The sequence below is a fragment of the Lepus europaeus genome, chromosome 14 (genome assembly GCF_033115175.1).
Source record: "Lepus europaeus isolate LE1 chromosome 14, mLepTim1.pri, whole genome shotgun sequence".
NCBI classification, from domain to species: domain Eukaryota; kingdom Metazoa; phylum Chordata; class Mammalia; order Lagomorpha; family Leporidae; genus Lepus; species Lepus europaeus.
Window position 1 is genome coordinate 60849093 of NC_084840.1, and position 15797 is coordinate 60864889.

The 15797-nt window shown below is 37.7% G+C and overlaps 1 protein-coding gene across 2 annotated transcripts in view; it reads right to left on the reverse strand.

The window, feature by feature from the left end:
* The window catches only part of PLD5 (phospholipase D family member 5), a 405904-nt gene that overhangs the window by 17810 nt on the left and 372297 nt on the right, over positions 1-15797 (reverse strand). For both annotated transcript variants that reach the window (XM_062211388.1, XM_062211389.1), the window contains 2 exons: positions 15159-15356; positions 870-1006 (listed from right to left, as the gene is read on the reverse strand). In XM_062211388.1, the coding sequence (XP_062067372.1) occupies positions 870-1006; positions 15159-15356 (335 nt within the window). The remainder of the gene's footprint in view (positions 1-869; positions 1007-15158; positions 15357-15797) is intronic.

Genomic DNA, 15797 nt, shown 5'->3' on the forward strand with positions numbered 1-15797 from the left:
AATCCTACAGTCATTTGCATATAGAACTTGCATATTATGCATATTTGGGGTTAGCAATATGGAAAATATTCAAGTAATATAGGGCACATTTAATTTTAAGCTCAGGAAATGGATCATTTTAAAATTGTGACTTTTTTCCCAATTACAAAGTTCTCAAGTTTCACTCTAAGAAATATGTACTTTGAAAACTTTTCCTAGAATAAACTAATTATGCAAAACTTTGACAAGCACCCAATTCTCTGCATTCCCAGCAAGAAAGCAAAAGTGGGAATGCCGGGCATGGGGATGATTTATGCATGTGATAATTTTGCAAGGAGTTTGTCATAGACTTTGCCTCTAAATTTATTCCATGTTGTCTGTATGCTTGAACAGTGATAAATTATTGGAAAAACATTTTTGGGATGATGTCTTCATCACACAGAGGAATAGCTTGCCTGAGAACATATATTTTAAGTTACCTTCTCCTTGACATTGAGAAGACATTGTGAGAATTTTGTATTTCATGAAGACTTTCAGGAATACAAGGAAGTGAGGCCTGCTTCAAGGGAACTCCTTCAAAATGTCCTGTTATAATATGCTCTTCAGGTCTACCGGTGTTAATAATTTTCAAATAATATTTAAGGTGGTTCTAAATTTGAAAATTTTATTTTTAAAGTTACTTTCATGCTTTTGACTAAACTCCTTAGATATTTTTCTGTAGGCTGAGACTGAAAGCAGGGGAGACACATGAGGGGTAAGCTGCGAATGCACCCTAGGCAGATTTGAATGGTGTGCTCAGTGTAGCCTGATTGCATCTTGATGTCTAGGCTGCTTTCATCTGCAGTCCTCAGTGTGGTGCCCAGCCCTGGAGAGGATGGGTGCTCACTGACCTCTTGGTGCTTGTACTGGAGATCGGCAGGTAGTCCATGACAGCAATGTACACATATTGCTTGGCATCGTCTATCACACTGTAGATGGCATCTATGTCAAAGCTTCTGTTTTTAGGGCAAAAGAGTTTGGGAGAATTCTGTGAAGACACAAAAACCAAACTTTTAACTTTTTGCAGCTAAATATTTTCAAATCTACCTTCCGATTCTCCATTGGATTAGTCAAAGATATTTTCAGTCTTATCAAAGTTGAGGCATATAGAGATCAAGGTATGGTTGGATGGGCTTGAGTCTGTTTCTCTCTCTCTCTTTTTTTTTTTTTTTTTAAGAGATTCATTTATTTATTGGAAAGGCAGGTGAGAGATCTTCCATCTGCTAGGTCATCTCCACCAATGCTTGCAACACCCAAGGCTGAGCCAGGTTGAAGCCAGGAGCCAGGAACTTCATCTGGGTCATTATCTGCTGCCTCCCAAGAGCATTAGGAGGAAGCTGGGTTAGGAGTACAGAGTAGCTGGGACCTGAACCGGGTATTCAAACATGGAATGCAAGTGGACTAAGCTGCCCCTCAAATTTTTTATAGAAAGACCACTGTTCCAGAGGAATATATACAATCAAGTCTCAAGATGGCAATTTCACTCACATATATTGCATTTTTTGTACTTTCTAAATTAGCTACAAATCAAACATATTTGTGTTGGATCCAGTTTATTTTGCCAAGCATAATGGTCTCCAGTTGCATCTACTTTGTAGCAAAAAAGACAGGATTTCATTACTTTTATGGATGAATAATATTTCATGATGTACCTACAACACATTTTTCTTTAGTCTTCAGTTGATGGACATCAGAGTTGATTCTATATCATAGCTTTTATGAACTGAGCTGCGATAAATGTGGGGGTGCAGATTCCTCCTTTATGTGCTGATTTTACTTCCTTTGGATAAATTCCTAGGATTGGGATGGCTGGCTCATTTGGTAGATAAATATTCAGATTTTTGAGGAAATCTCCACACTGCTGTCTTCCTGTTATACAGGCATTTTTCAAAGAATGAAATACAAAGGCCAATGGACACATGAAAAAATGTTCAGGATCACTAACCAGCTGGGAAATGCAAATAAAAACACAATGTGGTTTCACCTCACCCCAGTTAGAATGGCTATCATCCAAAAATTTAAAAAAAAAAAAAAAACAAAAAACCAAATGCTGGCCAGAATGTGGAGAAAAGGATGCCCTAATACTTTGCGGGTGGGAATTTTGTTCTTCAAGTCTGTTTTAGGAGAGAAATCTTGGTTTCAATGCATACCTGTGATTCACTGAGGAGAACTTCAGTCTCAACATGCAATTCTGGTACACAAGTACACCCTGTGAGACATACCTGTTAATTTTCTCAGGTGTTAACATCTATACACTCATCTGCACACACCAAAGCCCAGAAGTCATTTCATTTGAAATGTGATATTGCCAAGAATGTCCCAGATGTAGAACTGTTACGGACCAAAGAAACAGCAGTCAAAGCTTTGTGGGGAAGGGCACACAGTTTATTTATGCGTGCCGGCTTGACTAGACTCCTGTCTCAAGAGTCAAGCCTCATCCTCTGACTTTCTCTACTTTTATACCCTAAATTTAGCAAGGCAGTACCAAGGCAGTTTCAGGGAGCACATTGTTATCTTAGGCTCTCGAGTCTAACAAATCACAACAGCAAGGTAAGATAGTTTGAGGATACAGGAACCAGGAAGAGTCAATGATAACTTAAAGACAATTCAGGAGGCACACAACTATCTTATCTTACGTATCTGACTAGGCCTTTATGGCAGGTGGGGAACCGGTTTCTAAAGTCAGACCTGGTTTGCTTAGACCCATCTGGCCCTTTGATAACAAGTGGGAAGGAGTCTGTAACATTCCCTCGAACTGGCTCCTTAATGGCAAGCAGGAGGGGAGCTGTAACAGAAGCTACAAAGTTTAGATTTCTTCCCCTAAATCTTTCACTGAGTCAAGAACACTTGAGAAAGAGTCATCAATAATCTACAGCAAAAACTGAGTTATTAAGATGCCCAAATTCATCAGCAGAGCCAGAGAAGAAGGATGTTCTGAAAGACATAAGCCATGGCTCAATAGGCTAATCCTCCACCTGCGGCGCCGGCACACCGGGTTCTAGTCCCGGTCGGGGCACTGGATTCTGTCCCGGTTGCTCCTCTTCCAGTTCAGCTCTCTGCTGTGGCCCAGGAGTGCAGTGGAGGATGGCCCAAGGACTTGGGCCATGCACCTGCATGGGAGACCAGGAGAAGCACCTGGCTCCTGGCTTCGGATCAGCACAGCACGCCGGCCACAGTGGCATTGGGGGGTGAACCAATAGGAAAGGAAGGCCTTGTTCTCTGTCTCTCTCTCACTGTCCACTCTGGCTGTCAAAAAATAAATAAATAAATAAAAATAAAAGAAAGATGTAAGCCAAATGAAAGAGAAAAGAATAAAATTATTCTTACGGTATTTTCGTCATGTTGCTTGAGGTTTCCATCTTATAAAATACAGTATTTTTAGAAATAGTTGTCATAGAAAGGAAAAGATGTAGTTCCAGTCTTAATTTGATAAAGCATACACTACATCAAGTGGAAGAGCATAAATAATGCTAGGGTGCTTAATATCACAAGGCTGAATAAGCAGGTTCTGGAACTGCCAGAAGTGAATGACATATGGGATAGGCAGAGCCATGTTCTGGAACAACTGCCCACACTGCACTGGTGGGAATTCCCATCCCAGCTTAGAGGTGAAGCTCCTGGCATGAATGCCCCCCTAGTAAGAGCATGTTAAAGGATGCACACCCTCAGGTGTGTTTATCCAGAAAGTTCTCTTGGAAAGTCATAAGCAACATACACTTCTGATCATTTAAATTATTTTTTCTTTCAGAATGAGAACAAGTTTCTAAGTCTTAAAAAAAAATAAAGGCTAGTCCTACACTCTGTCCCCAGAACTCTACTTGTCACCAAGAGAGACAGCATGTGCTTCTTTGGCATTTTCTTTGTTCCACCATCTTACTCCTTTCTATGATTTGGATATTAATTTGGATGTTAAATATCCCCCAAAGGCCCATGCATTACTGACTTGGTCCCTAGCATCTTATGTTAGTGGTACTAATAGGGTGGAAACTTGATTCAACTATGGTGTTCAGAGGTGGGGCCTCTGGGAAGTGATTAGATTAGATTGGGTTGTTAGGGTAGAGTCCACAGGATTATAGCCTGGTGTCTTTATAAAAGACTGCATAGACCTAGACAGGTATATTCCCTTTCTTTTGCCCAGGATGCTCTGTACCACCTCAGGACTCTCCAAGCAAGAATACCATACGAGAGGTAAAGCAACAGGACCAGCCCAGTCTTGAACTGTGAACCTTCATGACTGAGCTAAATGATCTTTTTCTATTTAATGAAGTATCTGAGGCAACCAGCTTTATAAAGTATAGTGAAACTGATTAATATACTCCTGAATACTGTTCGCTTCATGCTGTATGCAGGTGCTTTATAATACCTTCCTAACTAATGCTTTCTCTCCACAGTATTTAACAAACACATGTCACTTTGATGAAATGACTCCTGGTCTCCTGGAATCCAGAGGGAAATATCCATGGCCTTGTTGCTTTGCTTCCCTCGTGAGCCGGCTAGCATACCATTTGCACCCTAAAACAGAAGCAATCAACATCCCATGGCTGTGACCTTATCTTGTCTGCCACTGAACACATCTTATGCTGGGCTCCCTGTTGATGTGTTTCCCTATCTTTGTCCAAGTCCTGTTCATTCTGTTCTCTAAGTTCCAGCTCCAACCTTATCTCTACCATGAACCCTTTTATAACTAACCAGCTCCCACCTCTGTGTTTCCACACTGTTTCTTTTTCACCATGTTAATCATCTGTGGGTACACAGGTCAATGGCACTGAGTTCCTGCACACTGTTATGCAACCATTACCACCATCCGTCTCTGGGATTTATTTATGATTTTGTAGAACATATTCAACCACAATTATTTGCACTAGCCTCACAATCTCAGCTAGATTTTTAGTTTGTTGGGGGTTGAGTTTTATTCATTTTCCTGTATCTATTAAAAAACAAAACATTCAAATGATCTAACTTCCTGTACCTGTTAAGTTTGCTTCAAACAAGCTGCATGTTAATATAGAGAAGCTGAGGATCTTAGTTCTGTGCACAGCTCCTTATGCCAACTCTGAAATGTATCCCAACACCTACATAATTTTTTTTCAGTTAATTTCATCACATATTCCAAAACTGGATTTTGACTTTGGGGAGGAATAAATTTAGGCAAAAAATGAGGCAGGTGTTGCAGTACAGTGGGTTAGGCCAATGCCTGCATATCAGACTGCCAGCTGTAGTCCTGACTCCTCCACTTCAGATGCAGCTTTCTGATAGTGCATGCTGGGAAGCAGCAGATGATGGCTCAATTGCTTGGACCCCTGCAACCCATGTAGAACACCCAGATGGAGTCTCTAGCTTCAGCCTGGCCAGCTCCTACTATGTCAGGCATTTGGGGAGTGAACCAGTGGATAGAAGGTTGATCTCTCCCTGCTCTCCAACCCTCACTCTCCCTCTGGCTCTGCCTTTCAAGTATATGGGGGAAAAAAAAATCAAATTTAGGCAAAAAGTTGATGGTGGCCTCTTTATATCAGCTATTCTATTCTGCTTGGCTACCGAGGCTATAATCTAGAAGTAAGAGCTTGCACTTTACAATTGGGAGACATCGTAGCATGTCCCTTACACTTTTTAAAGACTGTTTCCTAGTGAGGTTAATAATAGCACACTTTTCGCACTGCTTTGCCATGAGGCTCAAATAAAAGCATAGCCTGTTCTATAGCTGGGTACTGTGCCCTCTTTATTTGCTTCCAGCAAATATTCCATGTGCCTGCCATATTCCAGGTTGTGTTTCAGGCATGTGCTATATATCAGGGATTAGGCAAAGCCTTGGTTTTTGTGGACTTTCATTCAAGCTCATGTCATATGGCATTGCATTCATTGTCTGCATTTACAGCACTAGCTTGTGAGCTGCTTGCTTTTCACATATTATGTGCTTAATAATTTTTTGTGGATGAATATAAAAGTGTTTTTCTAAAATTAGTTGATTAATGTTGAAGCTTCACTTGACCCTCAACATTTACTCCTATTTGGAGTTGGCTAATTGTAGGTATTTCCAAACATGTGTGAACAGAACTTTATTAGCATTTCCTTGCCTTATTGTTTTCCTATGCTCCCTTTTGACTAACACAATGCCTAGTATTTGGTAGGTGTTCCACATGTTTATTAAGGAAATGCATGGTTACCTGTATCAGTCCCCTTGATACTTCCCTGTGTGTCTCACAGTCCTCTACCTAGATAGGCTAGGGTCTGAAAAATATCTGTTCAAGGTCAGATGAATAAAAGAATGTACAGCTCTGGCAGAGGAAGTTAACTAGTTCCAATTGTTTTTATAAAAGTTGTTAAGTTTCCCTCTTAGTACTCCTCAGAAGATTTTCTGAACCTTGCATGGTGCAGTAGAAGGGATGGGAAAACATAGACCCTCTTGTATATTTTTAGCTCTGTCATAATCTTTTACGAATCAAAAGTTCGAGACATCTCACGTCTAGGTTAATCTATGATTCTTAGATTAATAGGTGCCTTATACATGTGTATAACTTATTTGAAATACTTGATTTGTAAAGACTAAACCTGTTAAGATAGGTCTCTCATTCATTTTATAATAGCTTTCTGGTTTTGAGAAGTCCATATTGCTGTTCTAGAATATATATATATATATATATATATATATATATATATATATATATATGTTAAAATGTAGCTAAATATGAAAAGACAATCCCTAGAGTTAGAGAAAATATTTGCAAGTCCCTGATAAGGGACTTGTATCTCAATATGGAAATAACTCTTGCAACTCAATTTCTTGAAAATCCCTAATTTAAAAATAGAGAATTTGGTAGATAATTCTCTAAATAAGATACATAAATGGCTAATATACATATCAAAACCACAGTAAAATTCCATTTCACATCCACTAAGAGATCTAAAATAAGTCAGAAGATAATACGTGTTGACAAAGATGTGGAAAATAGGTACATTCATATATTACTGGTGAGATTGTAAAACAGTGCAATTTGGTAAACAGTTTAGCAGTTTCTCAAAATGTTCAATGTACAGTAACAACACGAGCCAGTAATTCTACCCCTAAATAACTGAAGACAGGTATTCAAATAAAAAGTTATACATGAATGCTCATGGTAGCACCATGCATAATAGCCCCAAAGAAATAACCAAGTGTTCATTTGGAACATGCTCAATCGGACTGGCCGCAAATGGTGTAGTCAGAAATGTGCCAGGGGATTCCAACACAATCCCACCCAGGTGGCATGTACCAATGCCATCGCACTAGTCCAAGTGATCAATATCAGCTCACAATTGATAGCTCTGATAGGTCTAAGAGTCAAAGAGATCACACAAACAAGACAAGTAACTGCTAATACTACCTGATAGAATCAAAAAGGGAGAGAAAGATCCAACATGGGAACCGGGATACACAGCAGACTCATAGAATGGCAGATGTCCTAAACAACACTCTGGCCTCAGAATCAGCCCTCAAGGCATTCGGATCTGGCTGAAGAGCCCATGAGAGTATTGTAGGCATGGAAAGCCAAGATATCATGGAAAAAAAAAAAGACCTAAATGAAAGATCTCTGTGAGTGAGATCCCAGTGGAAAGAATGGGGCCATCAAAGAAGGAGGTACCCTTCTCCGAAGGGAGGAGAGAACCTCCACTTTGACTATGACCCTATCGGAATAAGATCAAAGTCAGTGAACCCTAAAGGCTTCCATAGCCCTGGCAACTCATGACTAGAGCCTACGGAGATTACAGATGCCATGAACAGGAGTGTCAAATTGTTAAATCAGCAACAGGAGTCACTGTGTACTTACACCCCATGTGGGATCTGTCTCTAATGTGTCGTCTAAAGCCAAGTGATGCTATAACTAGTACTGAAACAGTATTTTTATACTATGTGTTTCTGTGTGGGCACAAACTGATGAGGTCTTTACTAATTATATACCGAATTGATCTTCTGTACATAAAGAGAATTGGAAATGAAAAAAAAAAAAAACAACCTGGTGTTAAAATGGAAATGGCATAGAAAATTAATTAATTTGAAAAAAATATTATGTAGGATCTCTGTCTTTAATGTGCTGTACATTGCTATTTAATGCTATAATTAGTAATCCAATGGTAGTTTATTTACTTTACGTTGCTATGTGGGCAAAATGTTGAAATCTTTACCTAATATATACTAAACTGATCTTCTGTATATAAAGAGAATTGAAAATGAATCTTTACATGAATGGAAGGGGAAAGGGAGCAGGAAAGGGGAGGGTTGTGGGTGGGAGGGAAGTTATGGGAGGGGGGAAGCCATTGTAACCCATAAGCTATACTTTGGAAATTTATATTCATTAAATAAAAGTTTAATAAAAAAAAAAGAAATAACCAAGTGTTCATCAACTAAATGCTGGATAAATGATATGTGGCATATCCTTACAATGAAGTTTGTTGGCCACAAAAGAAATGAAATATTGATCCATATTACAGCATGGATGAATGTTGAAAACATGCTATGTGAAACAAGCTAGTCACAAGACTACATCTATATTATTTTTTTCATATATCTGAAATGTTCAGAAAAAGGCAAATCTATAAAAAGAAAGTAGATGAATGGATGACTGTAATGAAAATGGGCTTTTTTGTGTGTGGTGAAGAAAAATTTATAAAATTTGATAGTAGAGACAACTGCAAAACACTGAGATTATAATCTCACTGAATTATAAACCTTCAAAGAGTGAATTTTGTGGAGCGATTTCTAGATGGCTGAATAGGGAAAGGATGTGGTGATTTAGACAAGAGGGAGAAAGCAGAAGAAAAGCAAAGGAAGTATATTCCCAGGGGAGATTTGAAGAGAAGTTTGCAGTGGAAGCTCTACAGAAAGAAGAGGGACACCAGGGAGCAGTGTGGAAAGAGCAGGCATGCAGCAGCAAGCAGGCACACCACACGTGAATCCCGCAGCCAGGGGCTGGAGGAGATGCCAGGTTCTAAGAGTGAGGGGAGGGCAGACTGTGGCAGTCCATGCCACTGGTGATAGTGCATGAGAGAAAATCTTGAGGACCATGTTGACTTTGAGGCTGGTCTGGAGCTTTAGCAGGGGCAGAATACCCACTTGTGAATCCAGCGAAGGAAAAGCACTTCACCAGCAAAGATACATGCATACTGAAAGGAAAAGGATGAAAAAAAGATTCTCTGCTAACAGAAAGCAGAAACAAGCAGTCAGTGTAACCATCCTAATATCAGACAAAATAGACTTTAATTCAAACTGTTAAGAGATGAAGACGGGCATGTACTGATTACAAGACCAATTTCCTAGGAAGATGTGACTATAATAAATATATATGCACCCAACTATTTAAAATAAATGCTGATATAATATGAGACATAGGCTCCAATAGTAATGGGGGACTTCAACACTGCACTTTCATCAACGGACAGATCAATATACAGAAAATCAACAAAGAAACAACAGAACTCATCTATACAATGGCTCAAATGGACCTGGTAACTACAGGACGTTTCATCCCACAGTTGTACAATGCTGCTTTAATTCATCAGTGCATAGAACTTGGTCTAGGATAGACCCATATGGTAGGCCATAAAGCAAGTCTCAGTAAACTCAAAAAAAAAAAAAAAAACAAACCTGAAATCATACCATTTATCTTTTCTGACCACAATGGAATAAAATTGAAAATTAACAACTTAAGAATCTTGATAACACATACAAACACATGGAGACTAAAAGCATGCTCCTGGACAAATAGCGGGTCATAGAAGAAATCTAAAGGGAAATTAAAAAAAAAATTCTTGGAAACAAATGTAGATGACAATACAACATATCAAAACTTATGGGATATAACAAAAGCAGTGTTAAGGGGGAAGTTTATAGCAGTTAGTACCTACATCAAGAAGTTGGAAACATCAGATAAATGGCTATCAATGTATCTGAAGGACCTGCAAAAACAAATTCGAAATTTAGTAGGAGGAACAAAATAAAGAATAAACAAAATTGAAACCAAATAATGCAAAAGATCTGCAAAATATAGAGCTTTTTTTTTGTAAAATAAACAAAACTGGCACACCATTGGCCCAACTAACCAAAAAGAGGGAGAACACCAAGAGATGAAAAAGGAAATGTAACAACAGATAACTCAGAAATAAAGAGAGTCATCAGTAATTATTATAAACAGCTATATGCCAACAAATTGGAAAATCCAGAAGAAATGGATTTATTCCTGGACACAATCAATCTACCAAAATTGAGGCACAAAGACACAGAAAACCTCAACAGACCAATAACCAACACAGATATTGAATCAGTAATGACCATCCCAACACTGATAGCTTCACTGCTAAATTCTATACTTTTAAAAGAGAACTAATTCCAATTCTTCCCAAGCTATTCAAAAACAATTGAAATGGAGGGAATTCTCTCAAACTCCTTTTATGGGGACCAGCATCACCTTAATTCCAAAAACAGAAAAAGAACAGGGAAAGAGAACTATAGACTAATTTCCCTGATGAACATAGATGCAAATATTCAGGAAAAAAAAACACTAGCTAATCAAAAGATCATTCACTCAGACCATGTGGGATTTATCTCTGGTATGCAGGGTTGCTTCAAGATATGCAAATCACTCAATGTGATATACAACATTAAAAAAAACCTTATAATTATCTCAATAGATGCAGAGAAAGCATTTGATAAAATACAACATCCTTTCATGATAAAAAACCTAGAGCTAATTGGGTAGAGAAGGAACATTCATTAACACAATAAAGACAATATATGACAAAGCCACAGAATCATATTGGATGGGGAAATGTTGGAATCATTTCCACTAAGATCCAGAATTAGACATAGATGTCCACTTTTACTGTTGTTATTCAATATAATCCTGAAAATATTAGCCAGAGCCATTAGGCAAGAAAAAGAAATCGAAGGGATACAAATTGGAAAAGCAGGAAGTAAAATTATTCCTGACTGCAGAGGACATGATTCTATATATAGGGGACCCAAAAGACTCCACTAAGAAACCACTGGAATCATAAGATAGTTTGGTAATATTGCAAAAATAGAAAAATGAAATTACATAAAGCCAAAAAGCTTCTTCACTGCAATAGAAACACTTAAAGTGAGGCGGCAACTGACAGAATGGTAGAAAAATATAAGCAAATTATGCAACTGATTAAGGATTACTATCCAGAATCTGAAAAGAGCTTAGGAAATTCAACAACAATAAAGTTAACATTCCAGTTAAGAAATGGGCAAAGGATAGAACAGAAATTTTTCAAAAGAAGAAATTCAAATGACCAGCAGACATATGAAAAAATGCTCAGGATCACTAGCCATCAGGGAAATGCAAATAAATATTACAATGAGATTTCACCTCACCCCAATTAGAATGGCTCTCGTACAGAAATGAAAAAAAAAAAAAAAAAAAAAACTATGAATGTTGGCAAGGATGTGGGGAAAAAGGTTACCGAATCCACTGTTGGTTGGGATGTAAACTAGTACAGCCACTGGGGAAGACAGTATGGAAATCTGAAAACAGATCTACCAATGTCTTAGCCACCCCACTCCTGGGAATTTACCTAAATGAAATGAAATCTGCATTTGAATGAGTTAACTTATCTCCATGTTTATTGCTGCTTAATTCACAATAGCTAAGATATGGAATCTACCCAGAGGCCCATCAACCAATGACTGGATAAAGAACATGTGGTATATACACACTATGGAATATTATCCACCTATTAAAAAGAGTGATCCTGTCTTTTGCAATAAAATGGATGCATCTGGAAACCACTGTACCTAGTGAAATAAGCTAGTTCCCAAAAGACAAATACCATATGTTTTTCCTGATCTGTGGTTACTACTATAGTATGAAAGATATAATGTATTTTAGTGGAATTGGCATTTTGAGAATTGATTTTTGTTTATAGCCCTTGTTCTCTACTGCTGTGGAACAGTGTTTTTTTTTTTTCTTACATTTTGCTGAATTCGTTACTTATTGGAGGGTTAATATTATGATTATAAAATAAAAATCTATGTCATTGTAAAAATTAAAAGAATAAGAAAGGAAGGAAGAGGGAGTGTGGGAGCATGCACAGGGGAGAGGGTGATGTGGGAAGAATCACTATGCTCTGAAATCTGCTTATATGAAATAAAAAATTGTTAAAGAAATTAAAAATTTTATGGTATGTAAGGTGCTGAAGAGGACTATAATATAACATTTTCCATGGTAGCACTACATTCTATTGAAAGCCTGCTCCACTCAATAAATACATCCCAATATACTGATGAGTGAATGAGTGTAACAATAAACAGCATGAAATTGGTCTGTCAAGCACTTAGATCTATAAATATAGACACTGATAAAATATTAAGCTAAAAATTAAAAAAAAACATAAAATAGACCTTTAACTCACCAGTCTTATCTTAGCAAGCAAATACGTTATCTTAAGAGTGCTACAAAAAGCCTGTAAGACAAAAACTCAGCCAACTATCATTTCCATCTTCTGATCTCAATGGGCAATGTAAGACAATTAGAATTATTTGTCCCTATGTTACAGGAAATCACATAGTTAAATCCAACCAAATACCTATTTATGTTCCACAGGAAAATTATGACAATCCATAGGGGCCGGCGCTATGGCATAGTGGTAAAGCCGCTGCCTGCAGTGCTGGCATCCCATATGTGTGCTGGTTTGAGTCCTGGCTGCTCCACTTCCTATCCAGCTCTCTGCTAACGGTCTGGGAAAGCAGTGGAAGATGGCCCAAGTCCTTGGGCCCCTGCATCCGCGTGGGAGACAGAGAAGCTCCTGGCTTCGGAACGGCATAGCTCCGGCTGTTGCGGGCATCTGGGGAGGGAACCTGCGGATGGAGGACCTTTCTTTCTGTCTCTACCTCTCTCTCTGTGTAATTCTGATTTTCAAGTAAATAAATCTCTCTCTCTCTCTCTCTCTCTCTCTATATATATATATATATATATATATATAAACTTAAGATTTATATTTAACTATGTTTAATTATCAATGATCTAACATCTAATTTGGGAGATGCTTTTTCTTAAGGTCTTTAAATATTCTTACACATTTTAAATTTATTCTTGTGACTGTCAGCTTATGAAAATATTCTATTTTACAATGTTTTGTGACAAATTTATTAAATTTAAATGAATTTGCCTTGGCATTTGTTTGGTCATGCATTACTAAAGAAACTATATGCATTGTGAAACTTTCTATCAATATTACTTGTGATAAAAGCAACCCAATATTTATGGCTGATTTCAGAGAGTACCAAGTATTGTGCTGAGAATAGCAACAATGAAGAGTATTGTATATGATCCTTAAAGTCCTATAAAACAGTGGGAAGGGAGACCATAAACAAGTAGTTATGAAAATGTGATAAAGTCTATTGCAGAGTTAAGAGCAAAAACTGTGACTGAATGATACTAGTTCTAATGGCAGAGGCTCTCTGACTTTTTAAAATGTCTGAACTTATACCTCTTCAAAAATGATGTTAAATCAATATACATCAAATCTAAAATCAGACAGGTTTGATATTACTAATAGCAAATAGAAAATAATAAAAAAGAAAAAGTGTTTTGCCTCGATTCAAAGACTCTGAAAAAAAAAAAAATGCTTCAGACTCATTTTGTGGCAAACTTTTTACCAAAAGGCAGTTTCTGAGTTTACCCTAGGGCATATCAAAGGTCTTGCATTTTAGTAGGTTTTACTAAAGGCCCAAGGTACCTCTCTGTGGTATGTTAACTTCAGAATCAACTAAAGATAACTTTTTATAGGTAAGAATTTACTATATACAATAGTCACACTCATTTGTCCATCAATCGCCCATTTGTTCCTGCTTTCAATCTGTTCTGCTGGATCTGGCTAAGTAAGTGCCCCTTGCTTGGGATGTCATGTCACCCAATGATCATCTGTATTAAAGGTTCCTTGGTAAATGTCCTATTGTTGTTCATCCTGAAACTGGGAATACTACCTGGCATTTTTTTTTTCTGTTATAGAGTTGTCTTGAGAAGCCATGAAGATTTATATTTGAAATAATTTTGTTAGTACAACATCCTATGCAATGTTACTTGTTACTATTCTTGACCTTCACCCACAGAAAATAAGAAAAACATTTTCTTTGGCTCTATTTGATGAAATTCATTCATAGTCTATTTTCTGCTATTCACACTTCTGTGAATTTGATATTTAACACAACTTCAACTTCTTTTTTCCTCTAATGCTATATTTCTAAAATTTTAGATTGTATTTTCATTTGAGAAGACAAAATCGATCCAATTCATCTTTGATAAAAATGCTCTTAAGTGACTAAGGGTTTTTGACCTCAAAAGTACTAATATCAGTCAATGGATAAAACAGCAATGTTAAATTGGGTGCATGGTTTTAGAGCAGTTTCCCTGAGCATCAGGATCAGTTCAGAAGCTTGATTGAAATATGACTCCAAAAGTCTCACCTTTGATGTAGTAGATGAGCTTGCATTGTCAATCTAATTTTAAACAGACTCCCAAGCTGATTCTTAAATTCAAGGATTCAGGGCTATAGGCCCAGATATTCACATTGCTGCGATATGTGGGCAGTGGCATGATGGCCTGGGGAAGTGAAGGTATGTGGGATGTATATGAGCTAGAGGTTTTCAGTCTTTCCCTCCAGCCCCAGTTAAGGAAAGCTGCTCTGCTGTAGTATATGCTTGGATTCTCTCATATGTGTCTCAGTGGGTTCTACTGCTAAAAACAAGTTTGAATATCATTGCTGTAAAACATCAAAAAGAGGCTACTAGATTCTGATGTCAGGACACCTGAGAGCTGATGTCTCTCTTGACACTTCCCATCTGATGGACTTCAAGCTGGTTGCAATGTCTTCATTTGTCACAGTCCTTTGCCTACCCTCTAGGATGATAGTAGGGGTCTAATGAGATAAAGTATCTGAAATTAAGAATGATTCTAAAAATTTCTTATTGTTATTATTAGGGACAGCAAATGATTAGCTTAAGAGCAGGCACATTTTAACTCTTGGAAGTATGGGACACAGCCAATTTGTCTGATTTGCTTTTGCCCAATACAGGACCATACTGAAACATTCCAGCTTAAAACAAAGCCTTTGGAGGAAGAAGAGGAGAAAGAGGTCAAGCAACTCACCGACACAAATGCTTGGGATTTGGTCTCATTCAACTGAAGCTGCAATTTCTTTTCATTGTCGTAGACTCCATAGAGTCTCTTGGACCAGGTCTGAGGTACTCTGCTCTTGAATTTTAATGAACTATATAAAGCAAATATCCTTTGTAAATCTAGGACCAGACAGCTGCAGTTGTAGAAGATGACACCGAGTTCTTTCATCTGTGAAATTAAAATGGAAGGCATCAATGCTGTGTACTAGGTATTATATTCAGGGAAAAAAAGGACACCTAAGAACATGGTAGCAGACTCTTTTCTCCTTGCGTTTGCTGTCACCCAGTAATACACAGATATAGTCACATCATGGTACATAGAAGTAATCAGTTATAAAAACTTTTAGCTCCATTTATTGAATAGACTATCCTTATTCCAGGGATTGGTTTTGGATCTTTGATCAAATATAAGTTGGCTGTAGATGTTTGGATTGATTTCTGGTGTTTCTATTCTGTTCCATTGGTCTATCCATCTGTTTCTGTACCAGTACCATGCTGTTTTGATAACAACTGCCCTGTAGTATGTCCTGAAATCTGGTATTGTGATGCCTCCAGTTCTTTACTTAATATATACTAAACTGATCTTCTGTATATAAAGAGAATTGAAAAT